The sequence below is a fragment of the Equus asinus genome, chromosome 4, assembly GCF_041296235.1.
Source record: "Equus asinus isolate D_3611 breed Donkey chromosome 4, EquAss-T2T_v2, whole genome shotgun sequence".
Classification (NCBI taxonomy): domain Eukaryota; kingdom Metazoa; phylum Chordata; class Mammalia; order Perissodactyla; family Equidae; genus Equus; species Equus asinus.
The window spans coordinates 110,987,179-111,009,263 of record NC_091793.1 but is presented as its reverse complement, the minus strand read 5'-3'; the positions used below and the strand labels follow the sequence as shown (position 1 = coordinate 111,009,263).

Sequence of the window (22,085 nt, the reverse complement as noted above, 5' to 3'; positions counted from 1 at the left end):
GGAAGGATGTCTGTCCCTCCTTTTCAAAGCTTACAGTAGGCATGTGCTTTAACAAATCTAATGCCCTATTTCTAACTTTTGCCTTCAGGAGCTACAATTGGAACATGCAAGACAAGCCTTTGCACTGAAAGACAAAAGCAAAAGTGGCCTGATTTCTGGTCTGGATTTCAGTGACATCATGGTTACCATTCGGTCTCACATGCTTACTCCCTTCGTGGAGGAGAACTTAGTTTCAGTAAGTAAAAAGCAAGTACTTCAACTTATTATTTCCTTAAACCTTTTGAACCATTGGGTCCTGGGTTGCTTCCTTGGACCCATCTGACTGTCAACTGTTCTAACTATATGCTTGGCTGGTAGAAGGTAAACAGGTATGTGTGTAAGGGAGGTGGGAGTGATGGTGAATAGTCTTTCCCCAGATCATAGCTTTTTTCAGAGCCACCGTCTTGCTCTCATGTATTTCCAGATTGTTTATTTCCATTTACGGAGTGCAACTAAAGAAAACAAGGAAATTTGTAGACAAGAGTGTGCAATTACTTTTTCCAGTGGGCGGTACCTCTCCCAGACACAACTGCCTTCACCTTGGCCTCTTTCCATCTCACCAAGCTCCCAAAGCCTTGCTATAAGGATGGCTCTTTCCTTTGTTGCCTGCAGGGTGCTGTTTGCTAGAGGAATCGTCACTGGCCTCTACACTCTTTTAATAACCAAGGCCATGGCAGAAGGTATGGAGGAAATATGTGGGCACCAGCTTCTGGCTCACTCCTCTCTCTGCCCCTTCACCTGTACATTCAGTTTGCATGGACCAGACAGTTTTTTGTTCTGTCAAACTGCTAATCTCTGTAAAGTAATCATCTGGACCAATAGCAAACTGATGTCATCCACTTCCTCACAAAGAGTGGTGAAACTTTCCTCACGTACCAGTTTTCTTGTTCATGTGTTGTACTTATGTATAAGTTTTTGATTTCTGCTTGTTTTAAATGGAGGGAAGCCAATGGGTGCTTTTGTTGTTTCAGCTGAAGATCATTATCCCTGATTTAGACTGGGGTAGAAAGATCAACTTCTGTTCTTTTTCTTCAGTGAATTTGAACATGGAGCATGTCACTTTCTCCTACATGTTTCACCTCCTTGACACCCATCTCCCACTCCCCTACCCTCGCCTCATACCCAAGCCAGAAAATGAAAGAAGGAAAGAAAGAAAGGGAGAGAGGGAAGGAAGGAAAGAAGAAGGAAAGAAAATCCTAGAGAGAAGGACTCACTCAGTGCCTTGGGATTAAAAGACTCATTTAATCTTTCCACTAGGGTTAGAGAGACCTATTATAGCCTCAGTTTACCGAATGCCATTTCAATCCCCAGAGGAATGTATGAAATAATTTGAGTGCTGCTTTTGGGACACTGGTATCCAAATTCAGGCTAATACAAGTCTCATGTGTATTTGGGCTGAGGCATGTGTGAGAGAGGTGGTGGGAGTGGATATATTTGCCTATCATTACCTACACTATTCTTAATAGACCTTTATAATTAAGGTTGTCACACTGGTATTTCCATAAATAGATTTATTTTTGATTGATTTTTTAAATAGAGAATGTTTTCAATCGTATGGGTTCTTCTGACTCCTGGCTTAGAAATTAGGCTTTTGAAAACTATGAAAAATATTCTTTTTGAGTTTATGTCCAAGTGGTGGGCAGAGGGAGAAATTACCTCCTCATCCTGCAGAGGTGGTGAAGCCCACGTTGCCCACCATCCCTCCCCAGGCATGAGAGAGCCTCTTTGGCACTGTTCCACTAAAGACATAATTTATAGCAAATAAATCCTCCCTAGATTTTTCTCTACATTTTTGGAGTTTTTGGTAGTTGTATCTTGCATGATACAAATTTAGAGCCCAGCACAGAGTGCTAAATATCTTAATTATAACAATGGCTTTAAAAAAAAAGATTAGGAAAGTTGATATAGTAAAATAGTCTTAAAATTTAAAGTTACCACTGGTTTTTGTGTATGTGTGGAGAGGAAGAAAAGCAAGTTTTAAAAAATACTCCTTATATTGTCCTTCCCTTATATTGTACCTTAATGTTTGGGTTATCCAGACCTAACAGGAGGTCCATAGTTGAGGGTCTTGGAAATCCTGTTTAAATAACCGTCGTTTTTGATCTGTGATAATTATATTTGTTGTTTCTGACCTTATAGGTAGATGAACCATGAAGTCCAATTTCCAGATGTTGCTTTCTTCCTTAAAACCTAAATTACGTAGACCTCCCTGAGGGCATGAAATGCACTGAGTGTTTCGTATGATACTTTCCATGTATTTACGGACTGGTTGTTAATCGTTTTAATAATGAAGACTCCTTTGGATCTTCTTTGAGAAAAGTGGCATCCATAAATGTGTTTTTTGTTTTTGTTTGTTTTTTTAACTTTTTGTGTTGTCGTTTCTTAGGCAGCTGGAGGAAGCATCTCACACCAGGTTAGCTTCTCCTACTTCAATGCCTTTAACTCCTTACTGAATAACATGGAGCTTGTTCGTAAGATATATAGCACTCTAGCTGGCACAAGGAAAGATGTTGAAGTCACCAAGGGTAAGATTTAAAAAACATATATTGATTTGAATCTCAGCATTTTCGCTTTTGTTTGTCTAGGGCATGAAGTTGATCTAAGTTTACCACTCTGAAGCCAGATTTAGAAAGTATGTTACCATGTGTATTTGCTTCACTTGGGCCATAATAGTCTCCAAAATCCAGGTGGATTTAATGGGATGCTGAGATCAGGAATGAGAAAGTGGCTTTGACAGTTTTGAAAAGAACCTTGGCCCAATCTGTCAAACAGGTCAGTGGCACTGTGGCAGCAGCTTGTTTGTAATCGGAAGGAGTTGCCACAGAAAGATGGGCAAGTCTGCTCCTTTTACTGAATTGTAGTAGGAGGTTTTAGGTGACTGGAGAACAGCCAAGTCTTTTATCTTTGTAACTCTGGAGACCAAAGCCAGTAAATAAGATAAGAGAGAGGATTCTAAAGAGATTGTTTCATCTTAGAAGTTAATTTATCTTTATCTGTTTTATCATCTTAACATTTTATCTTTTGCCAGCTTTTGGAATTTTGTAGTTATTCCTATATAGTTGAACTTGGGTATTTAAATTGTGTTTTAGATTTCTAAAATAGTATGAAAATGCCTTAAGCTTTCAGATTATAGTTGCTTAAGGTAGAAGTTTGTTGTAAATTAAGAATCTTTTAGGATTTTGAAATATTTTCTTTTTCTTCCAGAGGAATTCGCCCAGAGTGCCATCCGCTATGGCCAAGTCACCCCACTAGAAATTGATATCCTATACCAGCTTGCAGACTTATATAATGCTACAGGGTAACTATTCCGATAATTCGCCATGATATTTGTTATAGGACAGCTGTTTTAACATGTGAATCAGTCGTCTGCTTTCAGTTCATTTTAGCAATCCTTTATTCAGTGTATAAATTCCAAGAGAGACAGGCAGATAGGAGAAAAGGGGAGGAGGGAGAGACAGAGGAAGACACTTTAAAGGTAGGAGGAGATAGAGGGAGGGACAGGGAGAGAAAAAAAGAGGGGGAAAAAGAGAGAAGAGGGGAGGGAAAAGGAAGAGAAGAGATGGAGAGAAAGAGGTAAAAGAAAGGATTAGGGGTTGAGGGACATGAGAGAGGGAAATGGGTGAAGGAAGAAAAATGAGAGAGAAGGGGAGGGAAGCGAGAAGAAGTAAGAGAGGGATGGAAACTTGATTTAATTTGGACTGTGAGGAGGTGTTAGGCATTTTAAGAGATTTGTGGAAATTTGCCTAAATTTATAATAGAAACTGAGGTGCACGTTCAGGAATCTTGTAATCTTTTTGGTTCATCCCGAATAGTCATTTTACTAAACAGTATATACCATTTTGTGTTGGAGAGTATTATTTTCTTGAAATATTCCTGTGATATTATCATCATAGTTACTGTCACAGACAACTCAGATGTTTTATGCCTCTATTTTATAGACTGAACTAACCAAAGCACATAGAGGGTATTTAATTTGCAAAATCTTAGGCAAATCCAAAAGAAAAACCCTTATCTGTGGGCTCCCAGCAGGACCTGTGGGATAAGGCACTTACAATCTATTAAGGGGTCAGATTTTTTTCACTCGCCTCTAGTAGTTATTTAAGTGTAGGAATATCTGAAAAATGGGTTTTAACTCTAGAACTGAGGACTAATAGAAGTTGAGTGTACATGGGTGATTTATTGCCTTCGTTCTATATAATTGAACTGGAGATAATACTAAATATACCAGTCCATCTTTGGTGATTGACATGAAATATCAGGCCATGCCTCATCCACGTAGAATTCACATTTTTAGCTAAGGTTTGAGCCTCCTTCATAATAATAAATGCTTTCTAAACATGCTTCTCAAAACTGGATCTGGTGTGACCCTCTAGCTGGTTCATGGAATGTACTTATTTTTAAGTAAATTTTTTGAAAACGTTAGTACATTCACATGGTTCAAAACTTAAAGAGTTTAATAGAGCATGCCACGAAAAAGTCTCCCCTCTACCCTGTGCCTTTTCTTAAAGACAACCAGTGTTAATCTGTTTTGTGTTTATCCTTCTCGAGATACTTTACACCTATGCATTAAATATATATGCTAGGTGAATACGTTTAGTTTGTATGAACTATCAACGTCTTTACTTTGCTTCTGGCAGGAATTATTTTTTTACTTTTAATATCTATCATTGGAGTCTTATTAAATTTGTGTACTCCACATTATTTCTCTGGAGTCTTTTGCTTTTTGTTGTGGCAAGCACAGTCTAAAGATTTTTTTTTCTTTCTGAAATGATCTGTGTGAATAGGGGAATATTACTCTTTTTTTTTTTTTGAGGAAGATTAGCCCTGAGCTAACTACTGCCAATCCTCCTCTTTTTGCTGAGGAAGACTGGCCCTGAGATAACATCCGTGCCCATCTTCCTCTGCGTTATATGTGGGGCGCCTGCCACAGCATGGCTTGCCAAGCGGTGTCATGTTGGCACCTGGGATCCGAACCAGCGAACCCTGGGCCGCCGAGAAGCGGAATGTGCACACTGAACCGCTGCGCCACTGGGCCGGCCTTGGGAAATACTACTTTTAAACCATAGTTCTTCCCCTCCCCCCTTTTTTGTGAAGACAGATAATCTTGGTGTGAGAAATTTGTCGATGTCTAATCGTTTTTTCTTTCCCTTCTTTTTTGCCTGAAGGCGCTTGACTTTGGCAGATATTGAGAGAATAGCCCCACTGGCTGAGGGGGCCTTACCTTACAACCTGGCAGAACTTCAGAGACAGGTAGGAGGAGTCTCATAAATAGAATCACCTTCAAAAATGCTGAAATACTGTGTACATGGCAGTCTAAAGCTTCCGAATGCTATGAAAGTTAAAACTACTGTCCAAAAAAAGACTTTACTTAGCTCAAAAATTACCTTTATAAGGAACCCTCATACGCTGCTGGTGGGAATGCAAACTGGTGCAGCCACTGTGGAAAACAGTATGGAGATTCCTCAAAAAATTAAAAATAAAACTACCATATGATCCAGCCATCCCACTACTGGGTATTTATCCAAAGAGCTTGAAGTCAGCAATCCCAAAAGTCCTATGCACCCCAATGTTTATTGCAGCACTGTTTACAATAGCCAAGACATGGAAGCAACCTAAGTGTCCAGCAACAGACGAATGGATAAAGAAGTTGTGGTACATATATACAATGGAATACTACTCAGCTGCAAAACAGAACAAAATCATTCCATTTGCAGTAACATGGATGGACCTTGAGAGAATTATGTTAAGTGAAAAAAGCCAGCGAGAAAAGGATAATCTGTGTATGACTCCACTCATATGAGGAATTTAAAATTATGGACTAAGAACAGTTTAGTGGATACCAGGGGAAAGGTGGGGTGGGGGGTGGGCACAAAGGGTGAAGTGGTGCACCTACAACATGACTGACAAACATTAATGTACAACTGAAATTTCACAAGATTGTAACCTATCAATAACTCAATAAAAAAAAAATAAAGACAAAAAAAATTACCTTTATATAACTCTTACCCCCACCCTCATAGGATATTTTTATGGGGTAACTAGATTTATGTTTATGTTTTTTTATTTTAGCTTTATTTTATTTAGTTTAGTTTTTTATTTTATTTTATTTTTTATTTTAGTTTGTTATGAAGATAAGGAAAATAAGAGTGCAGACATACATGAGCTTGGCTTCCTTCCCCCTGGAATTAGCAGTCTTTTCCTTTCATTTGTCTAGTCACATTTAAAGATTAGTGTTAAGTTCACCTTGTGACAGTAAATTGATATTTATAGGGTTTTTAAAATACAAAACATTCCTCTAATGAAATAAATCTTTCACTGAGATTGTGTCTTACAGATTAAAGCAATAATAGAGGAAAACTAATTAATGAACCAGAAAGAAAATCTTGATTATCATTACGTTTTTGATAAAATGTTAGTTTGGTTTTTTTTTATGTTAGGATGATTAAAACAAAGCTTCTGAGTTCTATAAAGTTAATGCAGTCCTATTTCTGATCTCAAAAATAGTGTTTTGGTAGGAAAATAAGCCCCATGATATTACCTTGAAGAGTGAAATGGAATGGTTTTTAAAGCCATCTTGTTTTAAACTGAAATTCCAACTTCTGTAGCATTTGGAGGAAACCTCAGTGGTAGAGATGGTCGCATGGCTTTGGGTGGGTGGGTGAGGGTTAAGAGGACTAGTCCTTGTCCTCCTGGTATTTCCCTGTTCTAGTAGACATGAGACCTGTGTCTCTTGTGAGTCTTTAGGGGACTATGATGTTCTGTGAGGCTGGGAGACATGGGGAGGTCGTGGGGAGAGGAGGGAGAAGACAGGAGACAAGCAGAGAGAGAAACAAGCTAAATGGACATGCCATGGAGAGAGCCCAAGTCCACTTGTTCTTCATTGCTGCCACATTGGTGAATACCCAAGTGTGCTTGTGAAAAATCAAGTTTATAGTGTGGTTCACTTTGGGACATTCCGGTAGGAAATCCTTCTTCTACTTGAGCTCCATGGAATGATTCTGCCTCTGAAACTAATTAGAATTTCCAGTTTTATTTTACATAATAAACAAGAACTTTTGTAGTCAGGTAAGTAAATCGCAAATGGAAAATATTGCTTTTATATCTCCATTTTATATTAATACTTTGCTTGGTGTGTAACAAATCTTCCTGCGGATTAAAATATATCTGTAATAACCTATTGCAGTTTAGCATCTTTAGTGCAAAAAACTCTTATCTGCAGCCCTCAAAGTTTATTTCCATTACAAGTTCTTAGAGCCTTTAAAAGTAGATGGATTTATTCCAATTCATTGATTTATAATAAAATTTAATGAAATTATTAAAAATTTGAGAAATTGAAATATTTAAAGAGCTCTTACCGAATTTGTTTAGATTTTGTGGTATACATTTATAAAAATTTGCTCTTAAAGTTTGAAAAATTGCATTTCAAAAGGACGTATTTTTCAGTGTTTCATGTCTATGAATAGAGCTTTCCCTAGGGGTGTCCTTAATTTTGTAATTGGGGAATATTTCGTTTAGCTTATTAAAAACAGTGTAATGAATTAAAAAGTCTCAACTCTTTTCCTCCTTTCTCAGCCTTTCTGCTGCTCTTACTTTTTGTTTCACTTGCATCCTAGAGGCCATACCTGCAAGTTTTCTTTGTAATTTTTGGTGTCCTAAATCTACATCTCTCGTGTTTCTTAGTTCTTAGGAGGGTGATATGATTCTGCTACTGGTATAAATTTTCTTGAAGACAGTTTCGAAGATGATTTGCCTGCCTTCAGTGGCAGCACTGATGCTTTTATGCTGGCATGGGTGGCCTCAAAGGTCTTGTCTCTGGGCCAGCCCAATAGCATAGTGGTTAAGTTTGCATGCTGTGCATTGGTGGCTGGGGATCACAGGTTCACATCCCAGGTGCAAACTGGTACACCACTCATCAAGCCATGCTGTGGCGGCAACCCACATACAAAGTAGAGGAAGATTGGCAGGGGTATTAGCTCAGGGACAATCTTCTTCACCAAAACAAACAAACAAACAAAAAAAGGTCTTGTCACATACATAGGAAATGGGCAGTAATAAAAACAATCACTCTCTCCTCTTTCCCTGGGTTTCCGATTGGCATATCAAGTGGTGGTGGGGTGCTTTCTCTGCCTTTTTCCTAACCAGTAGGATGGTACAGGGATCTGGAATCTCCAGAGAGCAGGGAGAGATCCTGCATATTCTTGCATTGTCCCCAAAGGAGGAACTCAGAGCCTGCATTGTTCTTCCTGTCACATATCAGCTAGATTGGATTGCTGAGGGTTAGGAATAAACAAAAATGAAGATTTTAAATCTACTTTTCCCCTATAAATTATTGTGAAAACAACACCTGAGAAAATAAAACTCAGAAATCATAAGTAATTTTTAGAATTTCGTAGAAACAGATTTATGAAGATTAAGAGGGATTCAAATTTAATGTCCCTAGTCACAGCCATCATAAAATCTGAACTTCACTGTCCTTGGGATCTGGTACAAGTTTCTATGGACCTCAGTTTCTCCTATAGTAAAGTGAGTACCTTCAAATGTTTCCAAGATTCCTTCAAGCTTCTACACTCTGTAAAAATGGTGTGAATCAGTAGATTTTTATTTTTATTTTACTTTCAAAATTCTAAATGTATCCTCCTTTTTTCCTTGTAGCATTAAAACTTTGTAAGGAATACAGACTAGGAGCCAAGTAGAATAATGTAAAAGTATGCCTAAGTCCTTACAGCAACCAAAGTAGTGAACATTCTGCAATTTTCAGTCTAGAAAAGACTTTTTTTGGTTAATATATTTTAGATTGTGAGGCATTCTAAGGCAGCCATGTAGACTACTAGTTTAGTGACTCAGTTTTTAGAAATTCTCTAGGGCACAGAATTACAATAATGCTAAGTATAACTATTTTTGTGTCACTTCCAGAAGACATTTTTTACTCTCTTATAATTTTTCCTATATTGCCAAACTAGGAATACATAATTATCTACATTTCATATGTGGAGTGTTCCCCTACAGGAATCTACTTGAAACTTAGATATAAAATAGGAAGGACAGCATGTTTTGTTGTTACCTCCCTGTGAAAGTTGTTACAAAAACATGTTCATGATAGAGACCTGTGAGCTCAGAAATAGAAGGGAAGTTATGAGAGGCAGAGGTTAAGAACTTGGGCACTGATTATGTAGCATCCTTCCTTTCTCAGTTTCCTCATTTATTAAATAGAGACAATAGTATCCATCTGATTGGGTTATTGTAAGAATTACATGAGAAAATGCACTAACATTAGCATGCAATGTGTTAACTGCTATTATTGTGGTGGTTGTTCCTGTTGTTGAATATGAGAAGCCTATCTGAGCAAGCTCCAAGTTGGGCTCAGATGTATTTATGACACAACTCCTTCATCCATCCTCATCTGCCTTCCTTAGGTGGAAGGGGATAGGAGGTGAGGAAGAATTATATCTTTATATTTATTGCCTGAAATGTTTTACTTTTTAAATTTTTTTGTGCTGGCTGAAATTCTACATACATTTTCTAAAAATTTAATTAATGGATATTCATATAGAAAAGAAACCCCTACCCCACACCATACACAAAAATCTGTTTCAGTTGGAATGTTCTAAATATGAAAGATAAAAGCATAGAGAAGGTAACATAGGAGATTATATTCGTGATCAAGAGATAAGCAAAGATTTCATAAACAGAGTACAAAATACCTGTCATAAAGAAAAAGATTAATAAGTTAAACATCATTAAATTTAAGAACTTTAGTTCATTGAAACATATCACTAAAAGGATTGAAAAGACAAACTACACAGAAGGTAACGATAGAGGAGATCCGAATGGCAGAAGAGAGGGAGGAAGGGAGAGGGAGAAAAGAAGAAAGCAAGGAAAGTTTAGTATCATTAGTAAACAGAGAAAATACACATTAAAACTACAATTCAGCACTGTTTTATACTATCCAGATTGGCCAAAATAATACTCTGACAATGGCGAGTGTTCAGGAGGTGGAGGGATGGTAACTGTCGTAAAGCTGCATCACCACTTTGGAAAGCATTCGCCAGTATCAACTACAGTTGAAGAGACACATGCCCTGTGACCTGGCAGTTCCTCTCCTGGTGTAGTCCCTAAGAGGAATGAGTACGTGTGTTGATTAAAAGACACTTGCAAGAACGTATATAGCAGTGTTATTTGCAATAGTAAAATATTGGAAAAAATTCTCCAATATTCATCAACAGTAGAATGGGTAAATTTGTTGTGGGATGGAGACGAACAATGAGAAAAGTGAGTTAAATAAAAGGAGATGGGTTGCAGAGAGAAGAGGATGTGACATTTTTGGAGCACAAAGCACTTTGGAGGTTAAAACCAGGTTAAAGAACAGTTTTGGCCCCGTATGAGAATGGGTAAACAAACTTCTTTTTCTTTACTGTGTATCACAATTACTTTTTCAGCTGAATGGGGTAAAGATCTATGATGGACCTGCTTGGGCATATATGTACTTTTTAAAACAGTTTTTGTTTCTATGGGAACTTGTATTCAAGCTACAGACCACTCACACAAAGAACTGGGTTGGGTTCTGCCAAAGCATTGTTAGAATGATTTTTCTGCCTATTTCATGTGTAGCATTCCTTCGACATAGGACTGTTTCTCTTTTGCGTTCTTAGGGATCTTCTTCGAACTTTGGATTCATGAGTAAAGGAGCTTGCTAGTTCCTTTTTTTGGGAACTTTTTACCTCTGTCACTCATGATAGTTTTGCCGTAAATGGAAGTCTGTTCTCAAAAAGGAAGAAATTGGGTTTATATATTAGTTTTATTTATTTATTAACCATTTACATCATTTAAATTATTAGATTTAAAGACTTATTACAGTCTTTAACACAATCTAATCCCCCTCTTACTGAGAGAAAAGTATATATTGTTTAGCATTAAGGAGAAATTTTTTTTCTTTTTCTTTACTCCCATCTCTTTGACTGTCACAGCTTTGGGTTTTAATCTTGTTTTGTAAAGCCAAGAATACTGAATTCATATCCAGGCTTATTAAATTCGTAGGTGTGATTTGCTGACAAAAGAATTTCGTTTTACTTTCCCTAGCCTTATTTTGCCGTTCCAGTCATACGTTTTAGTTGGTATAAAATCTAGCCTTTTGTTCCCCCCTCCTATGCTCAGTGTAAAAGACATCAGCTTTTCCTTCCTTTTTTTCTATCCATGAATAGTGTGCCATTCGGAAGAGGCAGACCTCTGTATCGGGTTGGCACACCACGTGAAGCAGCGCGGTTTGGGCAAGTTGCTTAACTTGTTAACTGACATGAGTTTGCTTTATCTAATTCTTATTTATAGGATGAGGTACATTTGACAACAAAAGCAAAAGAACTTTCTCCTCTCCAAATGAGATCTCAAGTCATTTCCTATCATACACATACATATGCTAAGGGAGCAGGTTAAAAATCATTTAAGATTCTCAGCTCTTATTTTGCTTTGAAAAACACTTAATTAATCTTGTTAAATATCACCTTCATGATCATAATCATAACCTTAAGGGAAAGAGTGCCTTTTCCTTTGGCCCATTTGCTCACGGTAGGCGATCTTCTTAGTGCTGAGTATTTTCTTTCAGCCTAAATGCTAAAAATTCAGTACACAGTCATTAATAGGGATGACAGCTACAGTAGCATTCTACTTATGAATATTCATGAAATGAAATCCATAGTATTAATTACATTAATTTACATACCTGAATACAAGCGAACCATAAGTTATAGTGATAGCTAAGCCTAAAAAATTCCTTTAGTAACCATAGATATATATTTTTATATGTATGTTTTTAAAATAAATTCTGTGTAAGAAGAGTGGAGGCGACATTTCTTTCAAAAGACCTTTGAGTATTTATAGTTAGAGATGCTTTTAGCTGAGAATTAAAGCACAATGTAATCCTTCAGTTTTCATTGGATTTTGTAGGGCTTATATGCATTCTTTAAAGGAAGAGAGTATAAAGAAAATATATGTAGTTGAACACAGGAGAAATCTTCTATGTGAATAAGGGAATTAGTGGTTACTTTATTCTTATTTGGGATCATAACCATTTTATCCTGTTAGTTTTAATACAACATATTCTTTTGAAAGTAGACATGATTGAAAATAATTCATAATCTATGAGAATGAGGTTTATTTTCACCTGGTTTTGTGATTGAAAAACTCCAGTTTCAGAAAAAAGTTTTATCTGCATGTTTTTAGAAGTTAAAAACATTTTGCTACATGTTTAATAGCATAACAGTGACATTGATTTTAAAAGATTTTTAAGTCTATGCAGAATGCCATAGTTTAAATTGCTTCAGAATATGTGATGTTAAACATCGTCTTTACCTTGAAGATACAGATCGTGTTTGTTTTCAACTATGTTGTCTTTGAAGCAGAGTTATCACAATTAGCTGGTTAACCTCAGTGTGTTCAATTAACATTTAAAAAACTAACTGAAGCATATGCAGGCAATATAGTACCTTAAAATGATACCACAACGGTTTTTTCATTAATGAATGAAAAATAAAATTTAAAAAAATCATTTCTTTTCATCTCATTCTTTTATGATTTCTATTTATGTACCTGTTTAAAAATGTATATTATATGTATTATATGTATATATTGGGGTATATATATGTAATATATGTATATATTGGGGTTAGATGCTTAAAATCTTTGCTTGGCAGGAGTGTTCACTCATAAACAGTAGTTGGAGACTGTTGACTTAAGAATGAGTCTTATGAGAATGCAGAGGAGTGACCAGGGCCATCGCTCTGCTTATTCCCTGTTTCATGGTGAGACCTTTAGCACGTCACCTGTCCTGTCCATAGTATAGCCATCTTACCTTTGTATGCACAGGGGACCGACTGACAAAATAGGACAGTGTGGTCTCACTGTGGGTAGAAATTGCTGAGAGTCAGCGTTCTGATGGTCTCACAAGGGAGTTTATTTACGGAAGATTGAAAAGCATTGGCCCCCTGTGGGCTGCATTAGGGCACAGGTTCTGAGTGCTTGGTGAGGTACTTTCACCCTTTGGAAGACAGCAAATCCCTAAACAGTCTAAAATTAGTATTATTAGTATAGTAATAAACAGAACAAAAAGTAGTTATCTTTTTGGATGGCACATTTCTTGCTGCTCTGTGAATGAATCAAAATTAGGCTTATACTCAAGGTTTTGTTAAAATAGCCTGCTTTTTCTCTTATTAGATTTCAAATAAAAGTATCAATCTCAAATTATTAATCGCTCACTTTTGTTACAGCATGTAAATCAGACATAATGGATGGCTATGCAGTTGCTTGGGCTAACTTGATAGGAAAAATGTATTCCCTGCAAGACTATGATTATGTCCTACTATGTGTAATTTTCCACCTTTTTTATGATGGTTTCTCCTGTGTACTAAATTCAGTTTTGGATATAATAGATGTATATTTTCACCTAAATTGGTATATTGGGATAGTTGAGATTTATAAAGTATGGTAGTGATATTATTTGAACTAATTGCCGGATTTTCCATGGGTTTCATCTTGACTTTTCATTAAACATTACTTACTTTCATTTTTACTGTGCAATTTATTGAACCACAACACTCTGGTAAGCATAATGAGCTTTTAAAAGATCTCTGTCTACAGAGATCACAATCAAACATTAAATATTTAGATATCAGATGCTTTGGTTAAAACAGAAATGATACTTATTGTGGTGCAAAATTTACAAAACAGGAAGGCAGATAAAATATTTCAATAGGCTGCTTTCCAACTTGTTTGTTAATATCTGGCTTTGCCATATTTAGTTTGGTTAATTGAGCTTTGAAGAGATTGTACAAATGAAAGCAAATCAGAGTAGACTAGCTTACTTTTTTTCCTTCTTTCAGACTTTAGGCATAGATTCCCTCTCCATTAAATTATTCTGAGAGTATCTAAACTTTTTATTATGCTGGTTTTTTTGTTTGTTTGTTATGAGGAAGATTAGCCCTGAGCTAACATCTGCTGCCAATCCTCCTCTTTTTGCTGAGGAAGACTGGCCCTGAGCTAACATCCATGTCCATCTTCCTCTACTTTATATATGGGATGCCTGCCACAGCTTGGCGTGCCAAGCGGTGCCATGTCCGCCCCCAGGATCTGAACTGGCGAACCCCGGGCCACTGAAGCAGACCCTGCACACTTAACCACTGCATCACCAGGCCAGCCCCTATGCTGTTTTTAAAAAGCTCATTCCTAGTTAATATTTTTCAACTTTCCTTTATGGTAAAGTAAATATTTTATTCCTCCATTTTGGACTGTTTATGTAGCATAATTGCTATTTTGGGGATGAAAATATTAAAGATCAAGACCGACACACTAATAGAGACAAATTATTTCAGATCCTTTATGCTGTGGGATACCTATGAAATAACATTCTGAATCAGAATAGGATTTTCCTCTTTGCTTTCTTATCGTCATGGATTTTATATTAGAACTATAAATGTGGCTAGGACAGTGGTTCTCGACCTAACTGCCGTGCAGAATGATTTGAAGCCTTTTAAAAATGTATAAGCCCCAGTCCGCAGGGATTTATTTTTTTAAAGCCCCTCAATTGTTTTCTTTGCACAGGTAGAGCTGGGGAATACATAGATGTAGGAGGGCAAATGCTCGATAGCACCAGTCACAGATACTAGCGATAACCTCGGTGGTTGAGCTGCAAAGCCAGAAATAAGGGAGCACAGGCTCTGAACCCTTGAAATAGTAGTTATTGAAGTCTTTCACCTTAGCCCAAAAGAGAAGCCCTTGATTTTGCTTTACATATAATCCTAACAATCCTAGTTATGTGATTTTTCCAGCCCTGACAGATGAGAGGCAGCAAAATCAAAGTAGAAGGCTGTTGGTGAAAGAAGTAATAGCTGTCGAGCGTGGGGAAATAGCACAAACAGCTGCATTAGATCTTGGTGCAGTAACTGATGGACGTAGGAATATGGTGACCTGCAGTCATTAGAAATGGTAGATGATGATCAACGTTCTCTGATTTAGGAATGAAGATAGTTTTTGTACATTTTAGAGAAATTTTTAAATTTTTAGTTGGTTAACGTAAAGAAGGGGGAAAGATTTTATATCTAAATGTTTATTTACCTGAAAGATTCATTTCTGTAGAATAATAGTGTCTTCCTCAATAGTAGCAGATAAATGAGGCATTAATAGGCTTGGAAAAAAGTGAAGGGAGAAAAGCTACTGTGTCTGTTTGGCTGGATATGGTTTTTAAATGCTAATAATAGAGGTATCTATTTTAAAACCTGAAAATAGCTGACTTGTGGCTTTCTTCATTTGCTCTATGCTTTTACAAAATTTTTTACATGTTTTCCTCCTCCCCACAGCAATCTCACGGTTTAGGCAGGACTGTCTGGCTCCAGATTGCCGAGTCCGCTTACAGATTCACTCTGGGCTCAGTTGCTGGAGGTGAGTGACATGTCTGTGTGCTGTTTCAAGCTTGTGTTAATGTAATATTATCTCACTAGACTGGGACAGATCAGCAAAGGTGCAGTTCATTGTTCCCGCGGGTCACGCCTGCGGCGCTTTCTGAAGTGTTCTTTATGTTTTACCTGTGATCAGAAGACTTGTCACAGCACGGCCATGGCCTCTCTGGCTCCAGTCTGTCTTCAGGACAAAAGCTCTGTAATAATGTGGAAGTCTTGGCTGCAGTGCCGCACTCACCTTAATTATGCTGGTTAGAGCCGGTGGAAGAAATGGAGACTAAGGCTGTGTTTATGGTTTTGGGGATGAGGCAGGTAGGAAATCAAGATTTGGGGTACAAATTCCAGAACCTTATGAAATAAAACAACCTCTCAAAGCAATTCACTTTTGCTTTTCTGCTTCTATTTTTTTCCTCTCCTCTTTTACTGGTTGAAGACTATCTAAACTTATAGTTTATTTGCTAAAATGAACCTCCCCTCCCTGTTCCTAGGCAAAGTTTGAGAGACTTTTTTTGCTTCAATCTCTCTATAGAAGATGTGTAGAATCTGAAGTTGCTTTGTTGAGAAGAACCCCACAGGTGTGATTAAAATACTTAGGATTTTTCAAAACAAGCCTGGACTGATGAAACTATCATTTTTTTCTTTTTAGTCTCAGTTTTAGAAGTTGCAAAGCTTATTTTGGTTTTCAACAGTTGAAAAATATAATACTCTACTTCGTGTTAGAAACTTCTCAGTCCCTGAGAAATTCTAAAGCCTGTCCTTTTGGGTTTTTTTTAAACCAAATTCTGTACATAGGGATAGGGTCATGTTGAGATTTGGTTCCAATATTGTGGTTTCAAACTAAGATTAATTTATCAAAATAATTTGGCAAACTAAATTTTAAGATTACAGCCACCTACGTATACATATATAGTCATTTTAAGGGGTAACTGTATAATATTTAAGCATTTAATGGGAAATATATAGAAATATGTTTTACATATAATAGTTTAATGTTACAGAAAATTGAGTGTTGATTATGTAATGTTGGTGATGACTTGAAAATCCGCTGCAGTTCTTCTCTGAAGCAGCTGTATTTATGGATCCCAATAGCTGCAAGCCTGTCATCCTTGAGCTGTGTATGGGAGAAGGAAAAATAACACAGTCTCTTTCGTGAGGATAGATGTTGTGTTTTATTTTCTAGTCCTTCGAGATGAGATTTGTTGTCCTTATAGATTCTCCATTTAACTATGCTCTCTTTGAACCCTTAAAATTGTTTTATTTGTAGCTGTGGGGGCCACTGCGGTGTATCCTATAGATCTGGTGAAGACCCGCATGCAAAACCAGCGTGGCAGTGGCTCTGTCGTGGGGGAGCTGATGTACAAAAACAGCTTTGACTGTTTCAAGAAAGTCTTGCGTTATGAGGGCTTCTTTGGACTCTACCGAGGTGAGTAAGCAAATCTCAGCTGCTGAAGTTAGTGGTTTTATCTCACCAGCGGCAGATTTCAACTTGCATATTATGAAAATCAGTGTGTACCCTGCCCAGTCAGACTAGGGCTGTTTCTCTCTTTTTATTTTCTGATTGCTCGTTTCCCTTTTTACATTCTTGCTGGTAACTAGCACTATTAGTCTGAAGACAAGGTCTTCATTTCTTCTTCCTGCTATTTATATTTCTTGGAATTCAAATCCTGCGTGTGTCCCAACGTGGGTCTCTGGTCACCGTGCTCTTACAAACTAAGGTGCACGTCTGCAGGTGGAATACGAGGACGGCAGCTAAAAAATAGAGAGCTTCTTTTCTCAAAGAATTAGAGAGGAGGAAAACACCTCTTCTCTGTGAAATAGAAGCCAGGGTGCCACTGGAAGGTGAGTTTACTCTCTTATCCACTTGTTTCAACTGGAAGAAATAGCGAATGTTTTTCTCTCTTCCAGATTCATAAGTCTTTTCCAGTGAGTCATCTGAAGTTTACAAAAAAAGAAAACCTTTTGGCTCCAAGCCTCATTCCTGCCCCTTTCCTCCCCTTGGTTCAGAGGCTCTGAGTGAAAGCAGAGAGCTTTTCTTCTGCAGGGAGTGTTAGCACCAGCTCTAGGCTGAGCACAGTGCTGTCGGCGTCAGAGGCAGTGGCCCCATGCAGAATTCTCCCCACCCCCATTGGCTTTGTAGGAACTTGTTCTCTTTGGAGGGAGAATGACTTTCATGTAGATGTTTTCACATTAGAATTTAGGGTTTCCTTTGGGAGGGAGATTAATTTTTTAATCTCTTTGGGCGCCACTTGGAATTCTTTGAAAATACTCTCTACATACTCAAGTCCAGGGCATTTATGTAATTTACTGTACTTGTTTGTTTGCACACACGGTCTCATTAATCCCAAGCTCATTCTGAGCTCTGTTGAACTATTTGGCTTAGTACCTCTTCCTTAGAGAGAAAGACTGGTCCTGAACAAAGCTTTATGCTCATGGACCGGAGAAAAAACACCTCTGGTTAGCATTATGTGCAGATATTCAAGTGAGAAATGTAGCTCTGATACACTTAGATTTGAAGGAGAGGGTCATGAGGAGGTTTATGTTTGGCATTATGTATAGCATAAGAGAAGAGAGTGGTTCTGAAATCAAACTAGGCTCAAATACTCAGCTCCTAAGAATGATTGTAATTAATTTTGCTGAAATATTCAGAGCTCTAGTCTCTCTAAATTCTAGCTGTACAGTGTGTTCTCCATGGGAAGAAGTGTGCATTGTCCCGAATGCAGATTGTCACGTGAATGCTTGTTTTAAACTGTATTAAACTCTGCATATCTAGATTTTATTTAATAGGGAATCTAAGAGTCGAGCGGTGCTAAGGTCGTTTGTTGTGTGTTTGTTTGACATCTCCAATCTTTTTTTGTCGAATGATGACCTTTCTTCCTCCTTGATATACTTTTAAAGAGAATGACCTCTATTAGAAGGAACCTAGATATATACTGCACAGTTTATTTAGCCTTCTCAATGGATGGATGTTTACAGAAGATTTCATTTGGGAGAGATGTCATGTTAATTAAATGGGTCCAATATAGCAAGTTGGGGGCGGAGGTGAGGAGACAGAGGGATTGCTACCTTTATTCAGGATGTGAGCTGATAAAATCAGTCCTTTAGATGAGAGACTCTTGTATTAGGGAAAGGATTGTAGGAGTCCTATATGTGAACACTGTGATTATTGATATTGTCATATATTGCTTAGAACTGGTCCATTATTCTGTCAGTTGATTGACAAAATTGTTGACAGATTAGCCTAAATTTCTTTGCAGGAAACAATGGTAAAATGACGTAAATCAGTACTTTATTAAAATTCTATGTGCCTTATTGAGGCAAGTTGTAAAACAAATACGCATGCTGACATGGTTGTATGGGAGTTAGAGTAAAAGTAATAGGGTCTGATAATCATGAGGGTTAGCAAGTTAAGACTGCCATCTGCTGATTTCTTCTTTTAAATCAGTCTGCTACCCATTAAGGTGTGTGCGGATTTGTTTGTCATTGATAATTCAGTTTGACTGACAGTAGCCTGTATGTACGATTACTTGCTGGCTCTCAACTCATAGAAAATCACTCAGCAGTATCCTCAAAGCAGGCTTAAGATCAGCAGTGAGCGTGCAAACACATACATAGCTCCCCCTTGGCTGGGTGATTTAAAGGATAGAAAGTGTTTATTGTTAGCATCTTTAAAAAATGTACGCAAGAAATGTATGCTAACAATTTAGATAATCTGTGTGCTTTAGAAAGCTGAGCCCTATGAATATCTACAGATGTTGAATTGTTTATATGTTTTTTTCTTTTCCAGTTTGCAGCCAGCCTGGGAAATTTAACTTTCTAAGAATAATGATTTCCTTTGTTTTAAGAGGATTCTTTTGAAATGTCTTAAGTTTGACATATATTAGTAAATAATACAATAGGCATATGTTTTTGCTTGTAGAAGATACCCATTAAATGATACTTAAAACTGCATTTTTCTTGGAGTTTTGGCTTCCTTTTAAATAAATGAGTGCTGAATTCTGAGTTTCTCTAAAGAGAAAATTATGGGAGCTAGTAATCTGTAATAACCAAGCTACTGTATGCTGTTACATAGGTAGCATCATTTGTGGCAAAATCTGGGTCTCCTTTACAGCATGCTTTGCAGAACTTTTCCAAGCATATAACCTTGACTTCTTTAAAGTGTCTGTGTATATTTGTATGTTGTTGGTTGTAAAGAGAGGGAATTTGGTTACGTTGTTATTGGCAGTGTTCCTGGAGTAGAGAAGATCCATGGGCTCCATTACTTCCTCACGTACTTTTTGGGAGGTGTTAGATAACTAGGCTTTAAAGGAAGCGTGCTTAAGAAAAGGATTTATAGCCTCAAGAAAGCATAACATTATATTTGACATAAATAATTATTACATACATATACAGAGTTTTGGGGGTAATCCATTTTTTCCCATTTTAATGAAAACCCTAAAATGTTTGATGGGTAAATAATATGGGAAAAACCGTTCCTCGTTGGGCTTGTATCTTCATGTCTAGTGCATCTCTATTGCTAACAATTCTCTCTGTTTACCTAGGTCTGATACCACAACTTATAGGGGTTGCTCCAGAAAAGGCCATTAAACTGACTGTAAGTTTCTTTCTCATTGAATTTATGTCATTGGTTTAGATTATCATTAAGCCAAAAATTAAAACTGATGCTGCTGAGACTGGCCCACTGTCAAGGCATTTGTAAAATTTGAAATTTATATGGAAACTTTTGATAATTTTAAATTTTATAATGAGACAAATATTTTCCTGACTTGGAAAACTAATAATGTGCCAGTAGAGGAAATGGTTGGGAATTATGGTTAACTGATGTTGTCTTTCTAATTAGGTTAACGATTTTGTCCGGGACAAATTTACCAGAAGAGATGGCTCCATTCCACTTTTAGCAGAAATTCTTGCTGGAGGTTGTGTAAGTATTAATTCTGGGCATGTCTCGTGGCAAATAGGTTCTTTTAACCTTCTTACACATTAGATATAATATGTGAGTGACATTCTCCCTGAACTCAAAGGATTCTAAGCAGATTTTCTCAGTGATCATATGGAATGATTTTTTAATTTCATCGCATCATCTAACTGGTTCTGAGTGCAGAAAAGAAGTGGTGTTTTTGTCAGCTTGGTCTCTTAGAAGCTCCTGATGCATTATCTTCCACAGTTTTTAAAGTTCTAATTCTGATTCTTCTTAAATAGCACGGAAAATAGAGTAGTGAGTAGAGTTACCATACCCTTATACTGACTGGAACTTTAAAATAAGTGTGAGATGACTGATTAATTTGGCCCTTATATTTTAGGTGTAGGACTGAGTAAACCATTGTGTTATAATTATAATTTTCCTTCTTTAGGGACCAGGATATAGCAAAGAACCATAACTATGTTGAGGCTGTTGACAATCCTGAACACATTCAGATTATATTTATTTAGAGCACAAGGGTTTCTATCTTTAAAGTGTGAGCATGACATTGGATTTAGACCAATTCTCAAATCTAAGTGTGCAGCTCAACTAATTTTACTTGTGGTGTTCATTTCACATTTGGTAATACATGATTTGTTTTAGACTTATTTAGTCGGTTTTGTCCCTGAAAGCCTTAATAACTTCCAGTTGAATTGGCTGACAGTCTTGGCTAAACCCTCCTCAGTTGCTTGTGGAACCTGAGGTGATGAGGTCGATGACCTTTGCGGCTTTTAATTCAGAGAAGATGCCCTGAGGGTCAGAGAGAGAGGCTGCTCTGGATTCTCCTTGATGAGATTTGTCAGCCTGGCGCATACCTGGGTCCTCACCTTTCTGCAACCAAAGTTCTTATGGAAGAGGTGGCTAGGGGTGTGTGTGTGTGCACGTGCTTTTTGCATGTGTGCCTGCATGCCCCCAAGTGCATTCTCAGGAGGAAAACTCACCTCTTTGGCTGGCTTTTTTTTCATGAAGGACAAATAATGGACATAGAATAAAACCTTTGCTTAGGCAGATCACCAAAAATATAGTTTCTCCTCTTCCTCTACCCCAATTAGTTGCTGTAATTGTTTCCCTTCTAATGAGAGAATCTTTGCAAATCGTAACTATTCTTTTTCTCACTGGTTTTAGTTTCAATTTGGTTAAGAAGTTTCCTGATTCGGTTTTGCCACAGCACATACATACATTTGCCAAAAATTTCCTAAGTCATGCTCTTTCTGTTCCATGTAGCTAATTATTTCTGTTTCCATTTGTATCATCCACAGGTTTTTGCCCATGAAAGTGACCTGTCCCATGTCTCACAGGTGACCCTAGTGGTTAAACCATAATCAGATATCTGGTTCCTTTGTTCTTCGTAGTTATGGGCCCTGTTTCTAGGTTTGAACTTTGGGAAGTTCTTTTGAAGTCTGGGGTGCCTTAAGGGTTGTACTGACACTCCAAGTCTCTTCCTTAATCATGACTCATTTCTGGAACTTTGATGGATTGTCTACACGGAAGTTGACAGCATGAAGGATAGTCAGGTTGGGCTCTAGGCAGAATGATTAGGTTGTCTGCAGTTCTTCACCTCGAACATTTTCTGCTTCCCTCTTCCCTCTAAACCTCTTCATTCAGGGAGGAAAGAAAATGTGCAATTATTGAGTTTCTGTTGGTGAACT

At 37.4% G+C, this 22,085-nt stretch overlaps 1 protein-coding gene across 2 annotated transcripts in view; it reads left to right on the top strand.

The window, feature by feature from the left end:
• Window positions 1-22,085, top strand: part of SLC25A12 (solute carrier family 25 member 12) — a 94,175-nt gene that overhangs the window by 53,550 nt on the left and 18,540 nt on the right. For both annotated transcript variants that reach the window (XM_014846586.3, XM_070508099.1), the window contains 8 exons: window positions 89-235; window positions 2,426-2,564; window positions 3,244-3,337; window positions 5,205-5,289; window positions 15,381-15,462; window positions 16,744-16,902; window positions 20,018-20,070; window positions 20,317-20,397. In XM_014846586.3, the coding sequence (XP_014702072.1) occupies window positions 89-235; window positions 2,426-2,564; window positions 3,244-3,337; window positions 5,205-5,289; window positions 15,381-15,462; window positions 16,744-16,902; window positions 20,018-20,070; window positions 20,317-20,397 (840 nt within the window). The remainder of the gene's footprint in view (window positions 1-88; window positions 236-2,425; window positions 2,565-3,243; window positions 3,338-5,204; window positions 5,290-15,380; window positions 15,463-16,743; window positions 16,903-20,017; window positions 20,071-20,316; window positions 20,398-22,085) is intronic.